General features: G+C 49.6%; 1 protein-coding gene across 4 annotated transcripts in view; it reads right to left on the bottom strand.

Moving 5' to 3' along the window:
• ASAP1 (ArfGAP with SH3 domain, ankyrin repeat and PH domain 1) overlaps positions 1 to 22,877 on the bottom strand; it is a 265,358-nt gene that overhangs the window by 205,028 nt on the left and 37,453 nt on the right. For all 4 annotated transcript variants that reach the window (XM_016119801.2, XM_016119799.2, XM_016119800.2 and 1 more), the window contains exon 3: positions 2,502 to 2,628. In XM_016119801.2, the coding sequence (XP_015975287.2) occupies positions 2,502 to 2,628 (127 nt within the window). The remainder of the gene's footprint in view (positions 1 to 2,501; positions 2,629 to 22,877) is intronic.

The raw sequence follows: 22,877 nt of genomic DNA on the forward strand, positions 1-22,877 counted from the left end.
AAACATATGCCAACAAGATTTTGTGGTTTGCCCCGAACGTTTTTCTTATATTTTGAAGGTAATAACCTTAACCTTCATCTTTTTTAAGACCTGAACTCTTATCTACTTAAGATATTTATGATAATGTGCCCCTTCTATATAAGCTTTGGGGGAAAATATAAATTCAGTTGTGGCAGTGATCAGTAAGAAACTAAAAGGTATATTTCACGTTATGCAAAAGGCACTCACTCACTCATGGGTCCACTCATGCACCATGATTCAGGACTTAAAAAGATACAAATTGGGGACAATGACTTCTTGACCGGTACTATACTCAATTTCAGAAAAAGAATTACCAAGTTACTGTGCCATTCTGAGGGAAACATTTACTGTTACATTTTGAGAACATGAGTATTATCAACGTCCTCTGACGCGACACTTTTGAACTTCTAGCCTGGTTCCAATTCCTTCTCAAGTTCATAAGTGACCACATTTGTACTATGATTGGATCTATTTTTCTACCAAATCTTGCAAAACAGTATTCCTAACACACACACACACACACACTAGCATCTCTTGCATTCGCTTTTAAATTTAGTTACCCCAAACTAAGATCAAGAGCAGCTGCAAGTAATTTAACATTAATCCTATCTCTTGGCGTTGCTGCGAAAGATGGGCACGTACCCCTACAAATAGCATCACCAACTACGCACCCTTATCACATCCCACCCAAATAGAATACAGTAACCTATCTGAACGTGCAGAAAGGGAAAGTTAAAATAACTGACAGCTCCATTAGCAGGCGCTGAAGAAGTTATCTGGAAGGAAAATAACTGCTCAGTCTAATCAATGTCACATCCTTTAAAGGCACATACAATTAGTTCAGAAAAAAGGATGCAAAATGCTCCTGTATCAGCATGTTCCAATTTATCACAATTAAGGGAAGGACAGACACATCATGGGGGGCAATGCCTGGCAACTCCATTTAATCCCAGACACTAAGCATCAGGCCAATGCAACAAACTGACAGTTCACAGAAAGAAAAAGAAAAAAAATTACCTCTGGCTTTCAGGCAAGCCCAGTTAGGTAACATTTCTCTAACTGAATTTCAATATTCAGTTTCATAACCTAACATTAACTTCAGAAAGAACCCTAGAAGCATCCTCACCCAGCATAACATGTTCAGACTAATCTGCAGCACTCGGCTGAGTGAGAGGGGACCGAGCACCACCAGAAAGCTCTCTGCTCCTATAATTTAGGGCCCCTGTGCTTCAGAATACCAGTTCCGCCTGTAACCTGGTCTGCAAGTATCAAAGCCCATACCAAAAGCAATCTGCCCACAGAAGCCCAAGCTTCTCCACGGCGATCTTAAATCAGAAAGAGCTCCCCACACCTCAAATAAACCAACGACATGAAAATCCACCCAGAGAAAACGCTCTGCCTTTCCAACTTCCCCCAATGCTGTCTTTTTCTGCTGAAATAGGTTTGGCTTGTCTGGAGGGGAGTGGTGCTTTATGGCACTTACAGATGGTGCAGAGTTCCAGGACAAATGTCCTATTTTCACTGAGGTTCAGTGGCTTCCGCAGCTCTTGGGTTTGTGGGTTCCTCTTTACCCACCACCTTGCCCTATCACTAATTCACTTACAGTTTTAAAGGAAATCGCTATGCCCTTGGCCCTGTCCCCAGACACCCACGCCAGGTCCCTGGAGGGTCTAGATAGAAGGGCTGTTCTTCCTGCAGCCCCAGGCCTCCCTAGGCAGCATCGGCCTCAGGTCTCCGTTCCCAGCTTGTGAGTGCTGAGCGGGCAGGTCCTGCTGGCGCAGCAGCCTCCAGCATAACCAAACCCTGGGAGGATGGGGGGGGAGGAGGGGGAACCTGTCTGCATAGATCTCTTTCCACCCAGGGCTTCAGGCACCGGGACTAGAGGAGAGGAATCTTGGGGTGGAGGCCGTCCAGAATGAGTTCCTTCTCATTCCTTTAGGATTTTTCCACCTCCTTTGCCTATACAGCCAAGCCTGCCGGGCCATGGAGAGGTGCTTTCACTCACTGATTATCTTCCCGTCCCTTGCTGGTGACCTTGGCCATATTGCTCAGCCTCCCTCTGCCCTCAGTGGCCTGACACCACCTACTTCGCGGGTTATGAGAGGGTCACAATGATGTGGAAAGCGCCGTGAAGACTGTCTGGCACCCAGGAAGAGTGCAAGATAGGAAGGAACGAGGACTGCCCTCTTCCTCTTGGGAGTGTCCAGAGCTCGCTCAGTCCTCTCCCCAGCTCCAGCCCCAGGGGTCGGAGCCCGGACAAGTGGGGCAGGGGTCTGCACATCCGAGGTCCCGCCTTCACCTGGGAGCCGGGACGGGGCTGGGGTCGCGGAGGGGGTGTGGCTCCCCGGCCCCCAACATCCCCTTCTTCCCCAGCTCAGACATCAAGAGAACCCAACCGCCAACGAGGCAGCGCGGGGTCCCGCGGCCGGGCCGGGGTCCCCGCAGGGGCGCGCGCGCGGGGGGCGCGGGCCGCGACCTACCTCCTCCAGCAGCGTGACGGTGTTCCTGCAGTTGTGCAGCCGCGTGGTGAAGCTGGACGTGGTGGGCGAGTTGTAGTCCTCGGTGGTCTCGGCGATAAACTCGGAGACGGAGATCTGGTCCGGCATCCTGCCGGGGGGGACGAGACACAAGCGGGGGCGGGGGGTGAGTCACGGCGCAGGCTCCCGGGGCCGCGGGCCGCCCGGCGGCTCATGAACGCCCCGCGCAGCCCGCCACGCGCCGGCCGGCCCGGCGCGGCTCCTGCCCCCGGCGGCGGCCGCGGGCGAAAAGGGCGGGCGGAGCGGGCGGCGGCGGCGGCGGCGGCGCTGGGCGCGGGGCCCTTCAAACTCCGAGCCGCGCGCGAGGCTGGGGGCTCTCGGGGACCCGCCTCCTTGTGCTCATGCCGGCGGCGGCTCCTCGGCGGCGGGGGAGGGGACGCGGGGCTGCGGCGCGGGCAGATCGGGCCGCGCAGCTCGCGGCGGCCGGCGATGCCTCCGGAGACGCGCTGACAGGCGGCGGCGAGGACACCGACTGACTGACTGACTGGGCACACGCTCCCGCGGGCGGGCAGCGGGCGGCGGCGCTCCGCCACCGTCACGGGGACAAACAAGGAAGTGCTCTGCGCACGCGCCGTCGCCCCCGCCCTCCCCAGCCGCGGCCCCCGCCCCGCCCCCGCCGCCCGCGGCCCCGCCCCACGGCCCCGCCCCGCCGCCCGCGGCCCCGCCCTCGCCGCCCCACGGCCCCGCCCCCGCCGCCCGCGGCCCCGCCCCCGCCCGCGCGTCGCCTGCGGGGCCACCTTCCAACGCGGGCCGCCCCCGGAGCGCTGACTTCAGCAAGCTCGTTACGCCAGCGCTGGACGAGGAGGGCGACCAGAAAAAGTTGTGCGCGTTCCTTTTTCGTCCCGTGTGGGTGCAGGAAGCGCGGCCGGGAGAGCCGCCTCCTGCCGTGGGGGGCGCGGGGCGGCCTGCGGGCCGGAGCGAGAAGCCCTCCCGGTGCCCGGCTCGCGGCTGCCCGCTCGCCCGGTTCCCGCCTTCGTTCCCTTTGCAGGGCGCTCACCGCCGCTGGAAGGCTACTTTTGTGTAATTTGCTTAGGTCGCTAAAATGCTAAGTGAAGACAAATGAAGGGTTTTGCTTTTTTTTTTTTTTTTTTTTTTACAATTTCTTAATCTTTCGTTTCCACGATTTTTTTTTTAACCCAGAGGAAAAGACGAGGGTCAGGGGATGTGAAACGCATTTCCCGAGGTGCAAATGGTGTACAATGCCATGCTGATGCCAGATTTCTGCGGAAAAAGTACCAACAGATTGCTCATTCCTCGGCCATGGCAGATGGCTATTTTTCTAACTCGCTCAATCTACTTAGTCGGAAGAATCCATTTAATTTCTTACCATTGATTGCGGATGAAATTGGTTTAAAAAGAAAAAAGAAACACGCTAGGCCCTTGGGAAGCAACGCTGGACTGGAGCCAATAGCAGCCATCCATAGCCACCTCCAAACTCATCTCCCAAATGCGCCCCCCTGGGGTGGAAGGCTGGCCCTGAGCCTCCCAGAGGATTGAGTTCCCTCTGTCCTGCATAGTTAAGGTCTGTCCCCTCCCTAGTCCTTAGCCCTGACTGCAGTGCCCCAAGGCAGCAGGGTCCTTGTCCTAGCATTAACCCTGGCACAGAGAAGTGGCCAGGTAGTTGTCAAATGAAAATGAAATGCATCAGCTCACGTCCTGTCCATGAATACTGACTAAGGGCCTACCATGGGCCCTGCAGTAAAAATGACAATGCCCTTACCCTCAAGAGCTGATCATCTAGTAGCGAACAACCAACTAATGGGGAGTGCAGGTAAAGGAAATATGGAGGTGCTATAGTGTATCAGGCTACTATAAATGATAATGGATGAGAAAGTACTTTGCATACAGAAAATTTGAGAGTTTAAGATGCTTCGTCTGCCTGTGCTGACTGTCCTGCCCCGGCACTGCTTCGTCTGCCTGTGCTGACTGTCCTGCCCCGGCACTGCGTCGCTAGTGACATGCTCGTCAGCGTCAGGGAGGCGAGGGTTCGGCTAACTAAAGGAAGGTGTGCATGAGGCGGCGTATGCGAACGACTGGCAGAGTGAGGTGTTGAGGAGTCAACTTTGAGAGGCATTCTAAAAAACAGGTAAATGAACGGGCACCCGCTTTTTCCTTGTTAGCACTTTAAAAGTTTGGTTTGCTTAAGGCTCTGGAGAGATAGTCAGATGACCAGAGCAGGCAGTTGAAGATCTGTACCTGGAGGTCACTGGCTCCTGTGCAGTGGGGAACAGCATGCGGTCTGTGTGAGTATGAGCCACCCGAAGAAAATCCTGCCTCTTTTTCCACATACTAACCAGGCCATCAAGCATCTGGAAGGTTCTGTGACTTGGAGCACATATGGCCCACTACTAGTTTGCACTAATTAAGTTCTCCTAGCCTCAGTGACCCCATGCTACACAATGGAGCAGCTGACAGCATAATGGCCATCACTTAAGTTTTCACCCACTCCACGAAGGCCTTCCTCTACGCTAGAAATCAATCCAGACTCTGATTTCGCATTTATTCTATTCATCCCTCTATTCCAAGTTGTCCTCTAATGCCTGTCACCTCTGCTGGGCCAGTAGCTCCTTCCATCCTATATGGATGGTTTACAGTAAACACTGGATAAATATGAGCCCTTCTTATAAGCCTAGAGTCAATGAACAACTGCCTCTGTTCCAGGAGCCCTGGATTCCAGAGCTTTCTCTCCTCATAACCGATGCTATCACCTTGGGCCTTGAGGCCATCACTTATAAAATAAAGGGGTGGGTGTGTCAAAATGACCATCTGTATCTGTGCATACCCTCAGCTCTACAGATGCGAGGATTAAAGATTATTGCAATAAGCTAAGCTAACTATGATGGCAAACACCCAGGCATTTCTTTCTTGACCGAATTCACCAGCGAGCTCAAACCGCTGCCATCAATGGTTATTTCAGTTTCATTTGAAGATTATGTTATATATCCACTCCTCTCCCCATCTCCTCCGGCCAAGAAAAGAATATGTGAACAACGTGATACTGTGTCCCAGTAAGTACGTATCTCCTCAGACTGGTCTGCAATTAAAATTTCAAAGGTTCACACCCCTACCCACCATTTCTGGGTTTTGTGGGCCATAATCCTCTTTAAATTTGAAACCACGCCCTAGTGCAAACCATCTGTACCTCTCACTTTTTCAAAAACCATTTCTGGATATCTGAAAGTGAACAGAGTCTGATGTGGGCAAGACTTAAACGCTGGATTTCCTTGTGTGGAGCTGCTCAGAAATACACATCATCCTTTCCAGAGTTAGGACACACACATGCACGCATGCATGCACACACTTGTGTGTGCCGGCTTTGTACAATGCAGGCATCATCTTGTCGTTATCATAATCCCCATCAAAGACTGTTCAGCTCCCTTAGACTCCTCAGGCCAGTTTCTTATTCTGAGCACCGCTGACTGGGGTAAGACAGTGGTCCTCACGGGATGCTTTTTGTCTCCTTGAAAAGAGGCAGAAAGAATAGTAGTAGTGGCTTATTCTCAGGGACAGCAGCGGCACTACTGATCCCACTGTCCTCAGGGAACTGGCTATGTTATATCTCCAGTTGTTGGCGTCACGCGCACCCATCTGCCTAACAACCAAGGAGGTGCATTTGCGAAATGGTTGACAACGCACCAGGGGTCGAGGAGAGTGGCGATGTGGCGTTTGGAGCGCTCTCTGGGCACCAGAAACCAAGAGGAGTTATCGGCACTCCGATCAACAGTGCCGGCCAGCATTCCAACGCGATGGGCTGGAACGGCGACCCTCACGAAAGGACAATGGGGCAGTGTGGGAAGAGACCACGCTCTGTATTACATGGATTGAAGTTTAACTCTCTGCTCCGTCACTTATTAGCCTTGTTTTCTCGCCTGGAAAATTAGGGTGATAATAAAGCCGCGCTACAGGTTGTTACGTGGAATAAAACGAGAAGATGCGGATAAAGCAGCTGATGCATAGTGAAGAATCAGCCAGTGTTAGTTCCCTTTGAACTCCCTTTTAATGTGAAGTATGACTATAAATACAACTCTTTTCATTCCAGGACTCAGCTATGTCTCTAAATTAGTCACCTGGAGGAGGAAAGAAGAGGGGGAGAGGGAGGCTACACAGCAATTCCCAACGTTTAGGATCTCGGATTTGGGAATCATCTTCAGAGACCTCGCTTATTCTCATACATATCCTTTACCAGCTCAGATCCATTGGTGAGGGTCCTGGATTTGGGAAGTAAATAAACAGTATCTAGAGCCAATAGGATGAATAATCGGGACCAGAAGTTGAGGCCATTAAAGCCTCATTTTCACAGAACACAGTTCCTGTAAAGAAGGATATTCTGAGCAAGGATACTTCTGGAGCATAGAACAGGGCACTGATTGTGCAGGAGTGTAAGTTATAGGCTGAGTCTGGTATGAGAAAGACTTGAGTTCACACCTCTGCCATGCAGAGCCTCGGTTTTCACACCTGCAAAATGGGGGCAGTGATGGTGCGTGTCTCGCGCTCTGAGGCTTCCATGAGCCAAGGCACATAAAGATAAAGAGCTTAGCAGGGTCTGAGATAGCACAGGTAGACTGTACCTTTCAGATATTGTGGGACACTGAAACCCTTATCTGGAGATGTAAATTTTGATATTGCATCTCAAAAAAAAGGTACTGACATCTGCTACATACAGACATTTTTGCTAGGAATAGATTTGGGACACACATATCCCCCTTTAAACTTCATGACGACTTTACGAGGTAAGAATAATTATCCCAGATTTACCAGAGAGAAGCCCGAGGCTGCTGAGGTAGGAAATCCTACTTTCTGAGGTCCTTCCCCAGGCCAGACACTGCATGGGGTGGTTATCTCTGCAGGGTCTGAATTCATTCGAGCAACGGTCCCTATACGGAGGTATGACAATGACGGAAACCGAGACACGGAGAAATCGCACCGCCAGTTGACGGCTCTGAGCCCGGCAGGCTACATCCAGAGCCTTCCCCGCTGCCTGTGAGATGGGTCTCCTGACTACACCTCATGTCATGCTGCTCTGTTAGACATTTTTTCCCACCCCGGGCAACCAAAGGGAGAATTCCCATTTCCTTATTTCACCTGATAACTGATGAATTTCTTTCTTATCATCTTAATGAAGTCGTAGAAGAAAAAGGAAGGCGTTGTGGGGGATGGGGGGAGGGGGGAGGAATGAACTTGATTCCATGTTTTGCTGCCAGGCGCCTGTTGCCATATTCTACCTAAGCTAGACTCCTTTTTCCATTTTTCTCGGACGAGTGCTTCCAAGTGCACTCATGCAATTTCATGTTAACAACAACAACGAAAAAACTATTCTCATCCCGAATGTATGTAATTTAAATACTCCAGGTAAAACCACTAGAGTGTTCTCAGAAAGTAGAGAACATGGTTTGGAGGGACAAAAACCACACTCTGTTTAATGTGCCTACTCTCTGGTTGTTCCTCATGATGGAGGTAAGAGGAAAAAATCAGGCAGAGAACTGGGAACCCAGAAGACTCAGACTCACAGTATCAATATCGACTGAATGACCTCAGGAGTTTATTTCTGTTTTGTCAAAGAAAAACAATAATACCAGCTAATGATTGCTGGGCTTACACGCCCTGCGCTGTTCTGAGTCACGGCAGGCTTGTCCTCACTCCACACGTGTATCAACCACATAAAGCAGGTGGCCATCCCATCCACATGTCATACACGGGAGAACACCAAAGCTTGGCGGTCAGCCTGGCGGGCGGTGAAGCGAGAATGGCCAGTTAGATCGCACGTGATTAGCCACCCTGTTCTACATGCTCATGCAAGACAACGGGTCCACAACCCCGGGATAATTTTCTCTTGGAGCCTGTGCGTAATTTTTTTTCCTCCTGGGGACTCATCACAAACCCAACCGCACCGCAAGCCGGTCTGATCTGGAGAGCACTCTCCCGTGTCATTCCTCTCCTTGGGATTAATTTTCACACGGATATTTACAATGCAGCCTCTGTCACTCTGTATAAGCAACAGGAGGATGTTGACATGGCTCAGAGGGACTTCGGACCACGTACACACGAACAGACTGAGGACCTCTCTAGCAACAAATAGCTCTGTTAGTGGCAGCGCTTGGCTCAGAACTCAGAGCTACCTGCTGAGTCTCCTGCACTACAAAATTCCCAGATTGTCAGTCCACGAGGACTCTGGGGGACTAAATCATATCCTCCTCTGCATCACCTACAGCCCCCAGGAACTGAGGGAGGGACAGGAGGATCCTGGAGCCCAGGCTTGACATTTGTAAGCACCACCTCTTGACTTCTCCCCAGTAGCCTAGGGAGGTACCACGCTTTCTGTCAAGAGAACTCAGAGACATACACAATCTGCTCAAGGTCGCTGTAAATAAGTGGAGAACTGCTATTCACAGCCAGCCTGAATCTCAACCCTGCAGGCCCTTTCTTTCCCACAGAAGGCACCGTCTAGTACAGGTCTCCTGTGAGCCCCCAGTAAATGCGATCTGGATTGAACCAACTGACTTTTATGAGTTGCATCATTTCTAACTTAAGTAAAACAGCCTCCAGGAAAGAGAACACGGGGTGTGATGTGGGATTCCTAAAAACATGCAATCTATAGGAGTGAGGGATTTTAAACCAACTTCAGTTTATTTCTGAAAAAGAAACATTAATCCGAAAAATGAGAAACACTTAAAGAACATCCCGGTTTCTTTTCTTGTTTTGAGGAATTTGTTTTGCTTTGAGTTTAGTTATCACACTTGACCATGCTCTCTTGCTTCTATGCTACCTCAAGAGTGAGAACATGCCTCTTCTGTGACTCCTTCCCATGGCGCCATTTTCCAAGGCACCGTGAGATCAGGGGGTTATCCATCCACTGTTACAACCTCCGAGCCGCAGGTGCTTAAGAGATAATTATTGAATAGATAAAGAGAAGAATAAATGAATGAATGAATCAATCAATCAATGAACTAACAAACATTTACGGGGTATGGGGAGCAGTGAGAGGAACTGGGAAAGGAGAATTAGAAAGAGGAATGCTGATGTTTGGAGTCTCTTCTGTCATCTAACATCATCACAAGCCACCAGGGCCAGAAAGAATTTCAAGGATAATGCGGTTTCCAATCCTTTCCTTTTTGGGATGAGGAAACAAATACCCGAGTGGTCGAATGACTTGTCCAGCAATACCCGGTGGGTGTGTGGGGAACGGGGGCCAGATCCCAGGTTCGCTGGTTCCCAAGGGGTCTCCCGCTCCTTCACTTTCCCCAGTTACCTTGCAAGGGAGGGATTAAACACCTTGTCATCAGAAAAACACCTGAAACTTTCATATAAGAATGGATTATATTGGTCTCCGCATCACGGTATCACGGGATGCATATAGACATCTGTCTGCTGTCTAAAAACTGTAATTGCATACAATTTTACACAAGCTCACTTAACAGACAGCCCTAATTTTGAGTAAGAAGACTGAGTACACTGAGACCGAAGTAATACACTTCTACCTCCTTTTTCATCCTCTTATTTTTTCTCTTCTTTTCTGCTCTCCCCAAAGCCAAGGAAGCGGGGGGCAATCAATGTCAGTGGATGGACTGTCTAAGTCCTCCCATCCTATCCCCGTACCCTTCTTTAAGAGCCTCTATGAAAGGTAAGAACCTTACAAGGTTGTCGTGAGGTACAAATGAGATAATCATTGCTAGATGCTTAGCATAGTGCCTGGTAGACAGTGAATGGTCCACAAATGTTAGCTACTAATGTCATTATTTGTATTCTAAACAGGTACTATGCTAGACTCTTCAGGAGCCAAAAAAAAAAAAAAGTACACAGGACATAGCCTCTATCCACACATGTAGGCAGAGATAGAAGTTTTCAGTGCAACTGATGAAATGCTCACAGAATTCAAACAGAAAATGAATGTGGTTTTAAAATAACGTGAGCTATGAATGTAAAGTCCCAAAAAAGGTCATTTCATATACAGCCATCTCTCTGCTTCGTCCAGATTCCAGTTAAAAATTATTTTTATGAGTACTTTTCAAAACTGCTGATCATCCGAAATACTACTCGCGAAGAAACGTCTGATAAATGACAGCTATTTGTGACTTTAGCACTGAGCCGGAACTTGGCCCGCTAGGGAGGTCAGGCCTTCGCCTCCGACAGACCATCTTGCCTTCTTCGGCCTCATTTTCCTTGGAGTTAAAACCAGAAGCCTGGGGCAGAAGCTCTCTGAGGTCCTAGGGCAATAACATCCCGTAATTCAATAAATTCTCTTTTGACATCAGTGTAATAACCAACTCCAAACACCACGAGGCCCCCAGTTCTCCTTCAAGATCTACTTGCAGATCTGGAGGTCATCGGGCCCCTGTTGGGGGCCCCCTATGTTATACAAATCTATCACAGTGTCTACTCGTTGCTTTACAAAAACATGATTTCACCTGCAAGTGTATTCGGAACTACATAACAATGAGCTGTATTATAACAGAATTTCTCTGTAATTATGTCAAATGTAGGACATTACTCTATTTGAAAAAGGAAAATTGCCCACCCACTGCAGAGTTTTCTTAGCATATGCTATTTGGTTAACGTCTTTCTTGAATGTGAACATTCTGAATCACAGGAGGGGCTCTAATTTAAAAAAAAAAAAATCACACAAAAAAACAAAAACAACTCTACAATTGCTAGCCAACCTTCTGACAGACGCATCTAGCTTTTGCCGCTTGTTTTTTATTTTGTTTCTTTGTTGTTGAAAAATGAGTCGTTTTGCTCTGGCCTTAGAGATTCAGAGTTATTTTCCAAACTAACTTATAAAATTACTATGTTTAAGTGGACAGCAGAGGACTCAGTGTTGGCTAGATGGAGAGAGGCTCATCTTTAATATCTTTCATTTATATTTTGTGAACAAACTGACTTTTCTCCTAATATTTGGTTGGGGGAATTAACTTTCATTTACCCCCAACTAATTTCAGCATCTTGAACTTCGCAGTTCAGACACTTTATAGGACACTGACTCTATTTTCTGTCTGCCCTATACATCCCCTTCCTTCAGAAATTATGACTTCACATATGTCTCTGGAGACCGTCAATTATATGTCTGCACATTTCCAACCAGAGAGCTGGACCCAGGCCGTCCAAGCAGAGTGTTCCAGACTCCTGAAAACAGCATCGATGGGTATTTCAACAGGCATTAAACTCAAGCAAGGTCAAGCAAGGCCAATCAGGGAGCTTTATGGAGCACTGATATGGATCTCGGTTAAAGAACAATGTGCCTTTTCTCTAGAAGGTCCAGCTCAAAGGCCTTAGTAAACCTTCAGCTACTAGTAACCATCTTTGCCACATGTGAGAGAGCTTGCTTAAGAATGGTGCTAACTGAAAGATGATCACGGATGAGGGGGGGGAAGGAGGTCCTTGTGACATCATCTGAATCACTGGACATAAAGAACCCATCCCGTGCCTGATGCCAGTCCAGCCCATCCTTTCTCAGGTACATGAGCGACTATGCTTCTTTATTAGCATAAGCTGGTCGGAGATGGGCTGCTCCCAATAAAACTAAAAGAGCCCTGGCTAATGTTTTCTTGGGTTCCGGTGACATCTTCGCAGTTAATGGGACATGCCATTCACTGCCTCGAAGCCTCAGCTTCTTGTACAGTAGGAAATATGTAAAATGGGAATCATAACATCTACCTCAAAGGACGATAAAGAGTAAGTTGGATAATACACAAAACAGAATGGGAGAAAATATTTGCAAATCGTGTAAACCTCATGACAACTCTACGAAGTAGCTGTTACTCTCCTTGCGTTTAAGGAGTAGGAAACCGAGGCTCAGGCAAGTGGTCCTGCACGTAGTTGAGCGGAGGAGTTCAGATTCCAACACAAGTCTATCTGATTTTGGAATTTAAGCTCTTTCCACCATACTGCACACTTTGTACAAATAGTCCTTTGCTGGATGCGGTAGGGACTACTGGCTATGTCCCCTCTTATCTAGTCTCCCTTTCTTCAGTAACAGAACTCCGTTTGATTTAGGGCGATAATGTGTTCAGCTAAAAGGCTCGTCGTCCAGCCTCCACTGCAGCCGCTACGGCTGTGTTTCTAAGTCGAGCCAGTGAGATGTAAGCCGATGTGCCATGTAGGGCTTTTGGCAAAGTGCCTTAAAAAGACCCAATCTGGCTAAAGGAGGACCCCTGGCATTCTTCTCCTCTTTGTCCATCCTGCCTCCCACAATGCAGGTGTGATGGCTGGTGCCCTGGCAGCCATTTTGGACCATTAGGTGATATAAAGATGGCAAAGCTAGAAAGACAGAAACACCCTGGGTCCCTGATAACCATGGAGGCACCATCTGACTTGTTCGGTCTGAGAAAGAGAAGGAAAAAACTCTAATTGCTAATGTTATTTGAATTTTTGTTTATATGCTACAGAAATTTAATACTAACTTGTACACTAGGCCTACGAACATACTGAACCAACTAAGACTGAACCCAAAATAGCTAATCTCAAAAAGTGGTCAAATTAGAAAAAAATCTACCAGAGCCATTTTCCCCAACTTGTCCTCTGGGTTTCAGATTGTATATTAAGAGGGCTGGAGATTCCATTGGATTATATTCTGAAGACAGTACCAAGGCCTGTTTTGTGAAGTTATAGAATCACCGAAAAGACTGGTCTCAATTGACCAAGTACAGACAATCCACGTGGCGAGCACTTAAACGTCATCTCAGGAACTGCTTCAGAAATACAGCCACCAAGGAGCCACCAGGCTCCCACAGAGCGGGCTCCTGAGGAAGCAAGTTTATTTATACAACCATTGCACAATGTGGCGAAGGGAGAAGAGACCGGGCAGATTGCACACAAGAAGTCAGATGACAAAGCTTAAGGATTCTTTGCTTTAAAGTCAGTGTTCTGCCCAGTCCATCAGAGGCAACCCTTTAAAATTCCAGAATTATGTCCTCTGCCAGAAAAACAAACAGCAGCAGCTTTTCCACAATTGAAACAGAACCGTTGTTTTGTTGTTGGCTTATTTGTTTACATAAGATAGATGTTATATTTATTAGTCAGTGTTGCGGGGTCAAGAACAGGGTTTTTTTTTCCCCCTTCCTTCTCATCAGGGTTAAGAATTCAAGCCACGATGACGTAAGTGAAGATGAACCATTTGGAAGAAGGAAAGATTTTTTTCACTGTTTTTTTTTCTTTTTTTTTTTTTCTTTCTGTAGATTTTTTTTTTCTTTCTATCTGATTTTGTACACACTGTGGATGGTGAGAGGTACCCCAAATATTCCTAAAGAGGGTAAAAGAATTCTACCGTTATGTTGTATTACAGACAGCATGCTATGTATGTGTGCGAGTAAATGACAAGAGAGAGAATTCAGATTAAAACTTAACTGTAGTCCTTCCTCAAGACCTTGGATTGAATTTTTACCCTATTTTTTCCTTTTCTAAGAGTACACATCTATGCATGTGAACTAACTCTCTCTCTCTCTCTCTCTCTCTCTCTCTCTCTCTCTCTCTCTTTCTCTCTCTCTCCCCTAGAACATAGGAACCAGGTGGCAAACCACACAGATCCCCAGGGAGCCAAATTCATCTCAACAAAGTCCGTGCACCAAAACACGTGCATTTTAATTCCAGGAGCACCCTCTCATGTCTCACTTGGCCCCCATTTCCTCCTACTTTACATTCAGTTCTAACAAGTTTGGTGAGCCAGTTTTTAGGCCTTCACCGAACTGAACAGAGCAGTTATACTGGGCATAGTGAAAAGGGACTACAAAGAAGGGAAAAAAATACCATCAAAAAACTGTAGAAATTTGCTAACACACACCCCCACAAAAAAGAAATTCTAAATACATGTGCCTGCTAATGAAGGCAAATCATTCTGCTCAACTGATGCCAGCCTCAGTAAGAAGTGATATTCAAATGATGAACCTTTCTAATCAGGAGGCAGTTTGATGCACGATGCTGTATTCTAGGCACCGTGCCAGGTGGCAGATCTTTTAGAAGGATTTTCAATCAGACCAGCAAAAATTACATAAAATTAAAAAAAATAAATCTAGTGCTCCAAGGCTTTGCAGAAAATGAAAATTTTTTAAGTAAAGCAGCAATGGCAAAGCTGAGCACAGTTCAGGTGTCAAAAGACTTGGTATCAAATCTTGACGCTACCATTTATAAACTACATGACCTTAGGCAGAAGCCTCCTCTTTCCTCATCTCTACAATGGGCTAATGACAGTTTCAGAGGTTGTCACGAATACTAAATAAGGTAATATTTGTGAGAATACAAAGTCTATCTCCCATAAATGTTCATTCAATCCAAAGAACTGAAATTTTGCTCCATGTGTGAATCTTCATTGTTTTCCATGAAACTATTATTACAATTATTATTCGCTTTGATGATGTCAGTGCAAATCAAAGAATAAAATGAGCCAGCAATATCACTCCTGGGTATATAACTCAACAGAAATGCATATGTATGTTCACCAAAAGGCACATAATAATGCTCATAGAAATGCTGCTGCATATATCATGTGTATAAAAGCTCAGGAAGAAATCTGCAGTTTCAAAGTAACAACTCTCTAAGATCCTGTGGTATGCACAGCTACACTCCACCCCTAGTCTTTATTCCAGCCTGTCTGTCCTCCTGAATGTTACACATTCTATGCTTGTATCTTTCCATTGACTGGTATATTTTATAAAACAATTTGACTTATTCTCTGAGGAATATAATGGAGTATAAATACATATAAACATGCGTACCCACTGACCTCCCCCCCCCCCACACACACACAGAAGATTTAGTCCAGGGCGTCTTTTACATTCTATGATGCTACAAAGGGGCTAACTCTTCTAGCCTGAAGATGGTCCTACATTCTGGGACCTTATATCCTCTGCCCTCTGAGCTTTCAGATCTTTGCCAAGGTTGATTTCAACACATGCATATTCATGGAAGAGGGAGACTAATATCAACTGATCTTAAGTAGGGAAAAGCTAAGCAGATTAAAGGAGGAAGAAAATTGATATGTTTAGTACTTAGAAGGTAGCGGGTGAGGGACTTGGGGCTTTCGAATATTTCTCATTTCATCCTCAACACTCCCTGTACAGAGAGCATACCTGTGTGGACGGTAAGAACCTGCCCACCACCGAGTAGCTACTGAGCACCTGAATCCAGTTCTTCTGACTCCAAGTTCACTTGCTTTCCAACCGCGCCACAGTTGAAGGCCACCAGCCAGAAAAGATTCACCGTGGACCTGGGACGGAATTGATCCGGGAAGTAGTTTCTGCTCTAGTGTTCCAACCCCGGATCCTTCTATCACGAACTCCGAGACTGCAAAGTTTTGGGGTCCTGTTCTCACATACTGCAGTCTCCTCTTCAGAAGGCGAAAAGGCATTTAGTTAGAGTCAAGTTTCTGGTCTATAGCAGCTACATTATTTAGGTATAACTGCTTTTTAATGAGCTTATATACCTGTTGACTTTAATAAATTGCAGGTTTTGCCCCGCTCAGCAAATTGCCTTCATCATCACCTGGTTCCCGCCAGGGGAAGCAGCACAGCTCTCAAAGTCAGGCTGACCCGGTTCGAATCCCAGCCTGTGCCATGGTGGCCCGGCTTCCACGGGATGTGCCCAACCCACCCCCTGCCCCGCTGAGCTAAGCCCTCAAGAAGCCTACAGACAACCGGAGAGCATGCAGGTGGCCCGCCAGGCCCACCCGCTGCCTCCCCTGTCCTGCTCTGGACTCCAGGGGCCTGATCTGCTCCCAGCACATCCCGGGGCTCCTGGGCTTCTGGTTGGCTTCAGCTGCTGGGAAGGCGGCTGGGGGAAGAACACATAAGGACGGGGCTGCTCCCCTCCTCTCCAGGCTCCTGTCTGAGGGCTGTCGCACGCTGCCTCTCTGGCTTCTGCTCCCCACAGGCATCCCCTCCCCAGAGGCGTCCCCCCCCTCGTCCCTTCAGCCCTTCGGAGGAGCCTGGGGTACCCCGCCGTGGCTTGTGGTTTCCCGACCCGTTGCCTACACGTCTCAGACGAGTCCTTTATTAAACTCTGCTTAAATTATCCTATTTCGAGCGTGCCATCTGCTTCCTGCTGGGACCTGACGGATCCACGGAGGCAGAGTAAACAGAGGGTTGCAGGATGTGCCGAGCAGTACCGGGGTCTAGCTGCGTGGGCTGTGCATCCCGGCTCCGTCATTTACTATCTCCGTTAGCTCTTTAATCTTCAGTTTCCGCCTCTGAAAAATGGGGTTCGAACTGGCGCCTCTGTCACAGGGCAGCCACGAGGACCGAATGAGATAACACGATCAGGCGGCCTAGCTCGGTGTCCGGCACTTCAACGGTGCTGACAGACACCTTTAGTTAGCTGTGCAGTCCCTTCGATGTAGTAAGTGCTCAATGCGCGTCTGCTGAATGACTGCATGCTTTGGGGACATGGAGAAGGGACAGGGCAATGGTAAAGAGACAACCAGGAGGGACTGCCCGGAGGAGGTGATGCTGAGAGGAGTTCGCCGGCCCGATGGCTGGCAAAGGGTGGTCCAGGCAGAGGGAACGGCAGGTACAGGTGGGTGGGGGTCTGACCCATGCATCGGACGTGAGATGATGCACATAGAGTAAATAAAGGACCTGCGCTGGGAGAGGCAGGAGCTGAGGCCAGAGAGGGAGGCAGGGGCCATCGAGGAGGTCACATTGAGGAACCGGCCTTTGCCCTAAAAGCGAGGGGAGCATCTAAGCTGGCAGTGGCTATGAGCGGCTTTGAGGCTGAGAGGGTTTAATCTGGCTGCAATGTTGGCCCTGGCCTGGGCACGACACGAGCACACAGTAGGTGCTTTGCATGCCTGTACCACACAGTGAGATCCTCCCCTCCCTACGATACACATGTCAACGTGTAACACACCACGATCCAGGCAACTCTCCAGTCCCAGGTCTCCCTTCATGCCCCTCGTTGGCTCTCTTTAATACCATGCCGTGGAATAATAAAAAAAAAATATTTCGTCTGTGTCCCTGGTTCCTGGCACAGAACTCCTAACAACCTCGGCATCCTCGGAATGCTGAGAGTGTATTTTATAGGCTAATAAGATGACTCCCAGGTAGGGGGCTAAATCCCTTCAGGACAGCGACCAGAAAGGCCTCCAGGGAGGGGAGGGGGCTGGAGTTCAGCCACCAGTGGCCAATGACTTAATAACCAGGCCTACGTAATGAAACCTCCACGGGACCCCTAAACTGTGGGGGTGACCACAGCAACGCACGGGGAGGGCGGGAGGCCCGAGGCGGCATGCAAGCTCTGCGCACACCCGCTAACACCGGGCTGTTCCAGAGTTGTAGGCTTTATAATACACTGGGAATCATAAGCAAACTGTTTCCTGAGTTCAGTGAGTCATTCTAGCAAATTATGGAACCTGAGAAGGGGGTGTGGCAACCTCCAGTTCATAGCCTGTCAATCAGAAGTAGCCCCTGGGACCTGCTACTGGCCCCTGCCGTGGGGCCAGTCTTGTGGGACTGAGCCTCTCGCCTGGGGAGCCCGTGACAAATCTGAGTAGTTAGTGTCAGAATGGAATGGATCGTGGGACACCAGTTGGTGTCCAGAACGTTGGAGCCTTGCGTGAGGTCAGAAGTGGTCTAAGAAAAACGACATTATACCTATAAACACTCCACCTGATGGCATGTGCTGGACACACCCTCCCTCCTTCCGGCTGTGAGACACTCCCGGGCCCCACTGCCAGGCCGACAGAGGAGCACGGCACTCATCTGGGCAGCTGTGGCTTCACTGACTCAGCTGCTGATTCAACTGTCCCTCTGGGTGTGGCAGCTGGAGACACTTGGGACCTGCCAGACACCACACCCCATGTGTGGAACAATGGTCTTGCTCCTTGCCCTCTGGCTCAGAGATCTAGAGATTGGGGCTGACTAGCTAGGAAGCCTGGCCCCGTGCATGCCACGCCCCCACCTTACCCAGCGGTGTGCTAGAGAGGTGATCCCAATCCTTCTGCTTCTTCTCTTGAGCACCTACGGGTCTCAGGCTGGGTTCCCCCAGAAGCAGAGCCTGAGACAAACATTTAAGGAAATGATCACAGGTAGACAGATGGGAAAAGAGAGGAGAAAGGAAGGAAGGCCATACAGGTGCAGTAAAGAGCAGGTACCACTGAGGCCGCTGGTCCAGCCCTATTGGGGACCTCTGGGAGGGGCTACAGAACACACCTCAGTGTGTACCTACGGGGCACGGGGGCCGCAGCTCTTGTTCCCCAGCCTTGCCCCTCGCTGGCTCAGGGCTGCTCCCGGGGTGCTCCCGGCGCTTCGCCCTGACCCACATGCAGCCAAAACACCCTGGGAGGAGCAGTCACGGGTGCTGAGCACACGGGAACATGGGCGGAGGGGACTCCGGGGGAGCACCAGCACTGCGCCTGAAGATCCCGTGCCAGGGAGAGAGCCACCAAGGCAACGAGATGCAGCGAGTCCTCACGGAGGGACGCGGACGAGCCAAGAGGCAGGTGACGGCAATGGCCGAAGGCCCTCCGAGGGCAGCGCCGGCCAGCGGAAATAGAATACAGTAGGCCATGCGCGTAGGTTTCGATTTTCAGTCGCGTGTTAAGATAAGTAAAAAGAAACAGGCGAAATTGGTTCTAATAATAAACGTCATTTGACCCAAGATATTCGAAATATTATCATTTCAACATAGAAAAATGATTAATGACACAGTTGATAATGGTTTTTTTTTCACACACAGTCTTTGAAAACCGGTACATTTTACACCACTAGGGCATCTTAATTCAGACCAGAAGCATCCCGAATCAGCAGCCACATGTGGCCGGGGGCCGCCATGCTGGACAGCACAGTGTTTGAGCACCAAGGAGGGCAGACAAGGAATCACAGTGACGGCCCCAAGGCACTTAGAATGCAATCGGAGCCCCTGACACCCTGACACAGTCTCGAGGCCTTACCGGGCCTGGTCCCTGACCTCACTTCCCAAACCTTCCTCCTCCCTTCCCACAGCGTGGCCTTGCTGCTTGTCATTCCTGGAGCGGGCCACCACGGCACCTTTTCACGCGCTGTTCCCCTGGCCTGGGATGCCCAGACCTCTTCACGCTCGACTTCCTGTCTGTCATCCTCACATTGCACTCCACAGGGCCTTCCTCCCACCCTGCTCTCGATCCCGTGTTCTCTCATTTACCTTGACTTACTTCTTTAAATTACATACCATTGAAAAATTTTTTCCATTAATTATTACAGGGGTCCCCCCGTATCTGGAGTTTTGCTTTCCACAATTTAAGCTACCTGCAGTCGCCTGTGGTCCGAAACTATTACATGCTCGATTCCTAAAGTAAAGAATTTACAGGCTTGGAATTGTGCACCATTCTGAGCACCTCACTTCCTCTCACCACGCGGGCACTATCTCATCTCACGTCCTCGCAAGAAGGGAGAACACAGTATAATAAGATGTTTCGAGAGAGAGACCACATTCACATCACTTTTGTTACAGTACGTTGTTATAATTGTTCTACTTATTAGCTATTGTTGTTAATCTCTTACTGTGCCCAATTTATAAATTAAACTTTATCATTGCTGTGCATGTATAGGAAAAAACAGTATATATTAGATTTGGTACTATCTACAGTTTCAGAGATCCACTAAGGGGTCTTAGAGCATAGCCCCTGCAGGTAAGAGGGGACAGTCGGTTTACTGATTTTACTGTCTTTCCCACTGTCTGCTGAATCCCCAGCTCCTACAGCAATGCCTGAAAAAAGAGGAGGTGCTTAATAAATATTTGTTGAATAAATGAATGAACAAGTAACCGCTCGGATGGAGAAGAAATGAAGCAGACGGGAAGAATCAAACTAGCTCCGACGCGGGTCCTGCGACTTCTTCTCTTTTGTGTTCCCATTGCACAGTGCCACCTCCTCAGAGATGCTTGTCCCAGAATGGAAAAGCAATTACTGACAGGGGAAAGGGACTGGGGTGGGGGGGCCAGTGGTGGTGGCCACGTTAGCCAGGGAGGGCTTCCTGGAAGAGGCGGGCCTTGGAGACTGAATGGGAGGGTGCAGGCGGGAACAGCAATGCAAAGAAAGGCACGTCCTACGTTGGCGACACACGTTAATCGCCGCCCTTTCTGCTGGCATCCCCCTCTCGCGAAACAAGGGTTTGCAAGGCTCGTTCTTTATTCGATCTCCCCCTGGAAATAATGTCCCATCCTGCCTGGTCCCCGCTCCGTTCTTGCCCGACCTGGCAGGCAGGCTGCTCGCTTCCCAGACCTCTGCCCCAAGGGGCTCCCCAAGCTCCAGCCACTTGGAGGAGCACTTCCCGGCTGCTAGCACGTGCCCATCACCAGTGAGCCTGAGACCCTTGTCCAATCCGTGCCTTTATACTGGACGAAAGCCAGGAGGCTGTGAACCTTGAACCCCTGGGAACAGCACGGGGAGAAAACCATCCTGAGAATCAAGCCAGCTGAGAGGAGGGCAGGGCCAAGAGGCCCTACTATGTGCCAGGCGCTGTGCTAAGTGTTTTCACGAACTGGTTTGTGTAATCCTCACTGCAGGAGGCAACTGAGGCGGACAATGGCTTGCCCAAGGTCACAGAGCAACAGTGTCAGACGTGTGAGTCTCCTAGTGGTTACATACATAGAACTGTAACCGACGAAGGGACCGAGTCCTGATGACCCCAGTGGCATCCCTGGATCCAGCCATGCCCGAAGCCAGCCCTAGTCTTAGACTTTTTTTCCTGGTCTACTGCTTGCCACTGAAAGGTGCCCTGCCAACACGGATCAGTAGTTCTCCAGAGATGTGAAAGGACTTGCCCAATTTCCCCATCGCTCTGTGTACCGCGGAAGGACCGAGGTCTCCTGGGTCCCCTCCAGGACCGGCCACCTGCCCTTCTTATCACAGTGAAGGTTGCCCTTCATGCACAGGTCACGCTCCTCTATGCTCTCATTTGAGCCCCTGGGAAGGGGGAGCCACAGTCCTCTACAATTACGTGTGCTAATGATGAGGTAAGTCGACCTGCTTCCTCCAGGTCCTACCAGGGGCTTGATCACCAAATGAGATAAGAGCGACCCAAGCCCAAGCAAAGTCTCAAAGCAGACAGGACACTCTGAGGGGACAGGGAATGACTGCAAGTCACCAGCAGGCAAGGTCTGCTCACACCAAAAGAAACACACAACCCGCCTTCCCCTCTGCGCACAGGCAGACTCGGACGGGGACGAGCTACGACAGCTTTTCAGATGCAACGTCAGAGCCGGCCGCGTCCCTCGGCAACGTACGACCTGGCCTCACTCTGTGTCATCACGGTCGCCCTCCCTCTCCTGCTGCTCGGAGAACCCCACTGCTGGGCAGAGGCGGGAGAACACAGAGTCACAGGCATGGGCCTCGGAACGGTGTCTGTCACCAGCTGGGGAACTTGGGCAAGTCACATTCTCACTTGTCACATCCCTCAGCGGCTCCCCATTGCCCGGTCATTCGAATGAACGACAAACATTTACTGAGTGCCTGCTAGGTGCTAGGCACTGTTCTAGAAGCTACGGATAGTGGTGAGCAAGACCGAGATGGTCCCCGCCCTCGTGGGAGTTATAACCTAGTGAGAAAGACAGAGGCTGACAAGGATAAAAGCAAGATGTTCTCTGTCTCTGTCTGTCTGTCTCTCTCTCTCTCTTACACATGCACACGCACACACACACACGCACACAACACGGAGAGTTGCGTGAGGTTCTCAAGAGATGCATAGTCAGAAAGCTGGCAGAATTGGGAGGAGGTATCAGGGAAGGCTTCCTGGGGGAAGAGCCCTTTGAGTGAGACTTGGATGAGTAAGAGTTAACCTGAAAAAAAAATCAGGGAGCAGGGGGCGCCGAGAGTGTTCCCGCCAAGGGGCAGCATGTGGGAAGGCCCCACGAATGGAGAGACTAGACTTCTTTAAGGAACCAGGAGAACGCGAGTGTGGTCGGAATGTCGGCAAGGAGAGGCGAGTGGTGGAGACACAGTGAAGAAGTGGCGGGTGAGAGAGAGAGAGAGAGAGAGAGAGAGAGAGAGAGTTGGGGGGAGGCTAACAATGGTCTAAGGGCAAGGAAGCCAGCGGCAGGGGCCTCCCAGTGCTCGCCTGAGAAGCAGTGACCGACCCCCTTCTGGATCGGCCTCTCCACCCATCCAACTGCTGCCTTTCCCAGGCAGGTGCTGCTCTGCTGAAAAAGGTACGGGATCTGGGGGCTGCTGTGCCCAACCCCAGGGGCAGAGACCCAGGCCCGCATTTCAGAGTCGGCTGGAGGCCAAAAGCAGGGGCTTGGGGGCCACATTCTGGCTTTGACCCAATGGGACAGGCTGAACAAAGATGCTCAGAGCCCTGGACAGGAAACATGAAGCTGACTTTGATCACACACACGTGTGGGTGGGAGGGATCCCAGAGGTGA

This window comes from Rousettus aegyptiacus, unplaced genomic scaffold (genome assembly GCF_014176215.1).
Source record: "Rousettus aegyptiacus isolate mRouAeg1 unplaced genomic scaffold, mRouAeg1.p scaffold_m13_p_15, whole genome shotgun sequence".
NCBI lineage: Eukaryota > Metazoa > Chordata > Mammalia > Chiroptera > Pteropodidae > Rousettus > Rousettus aegyptiacus.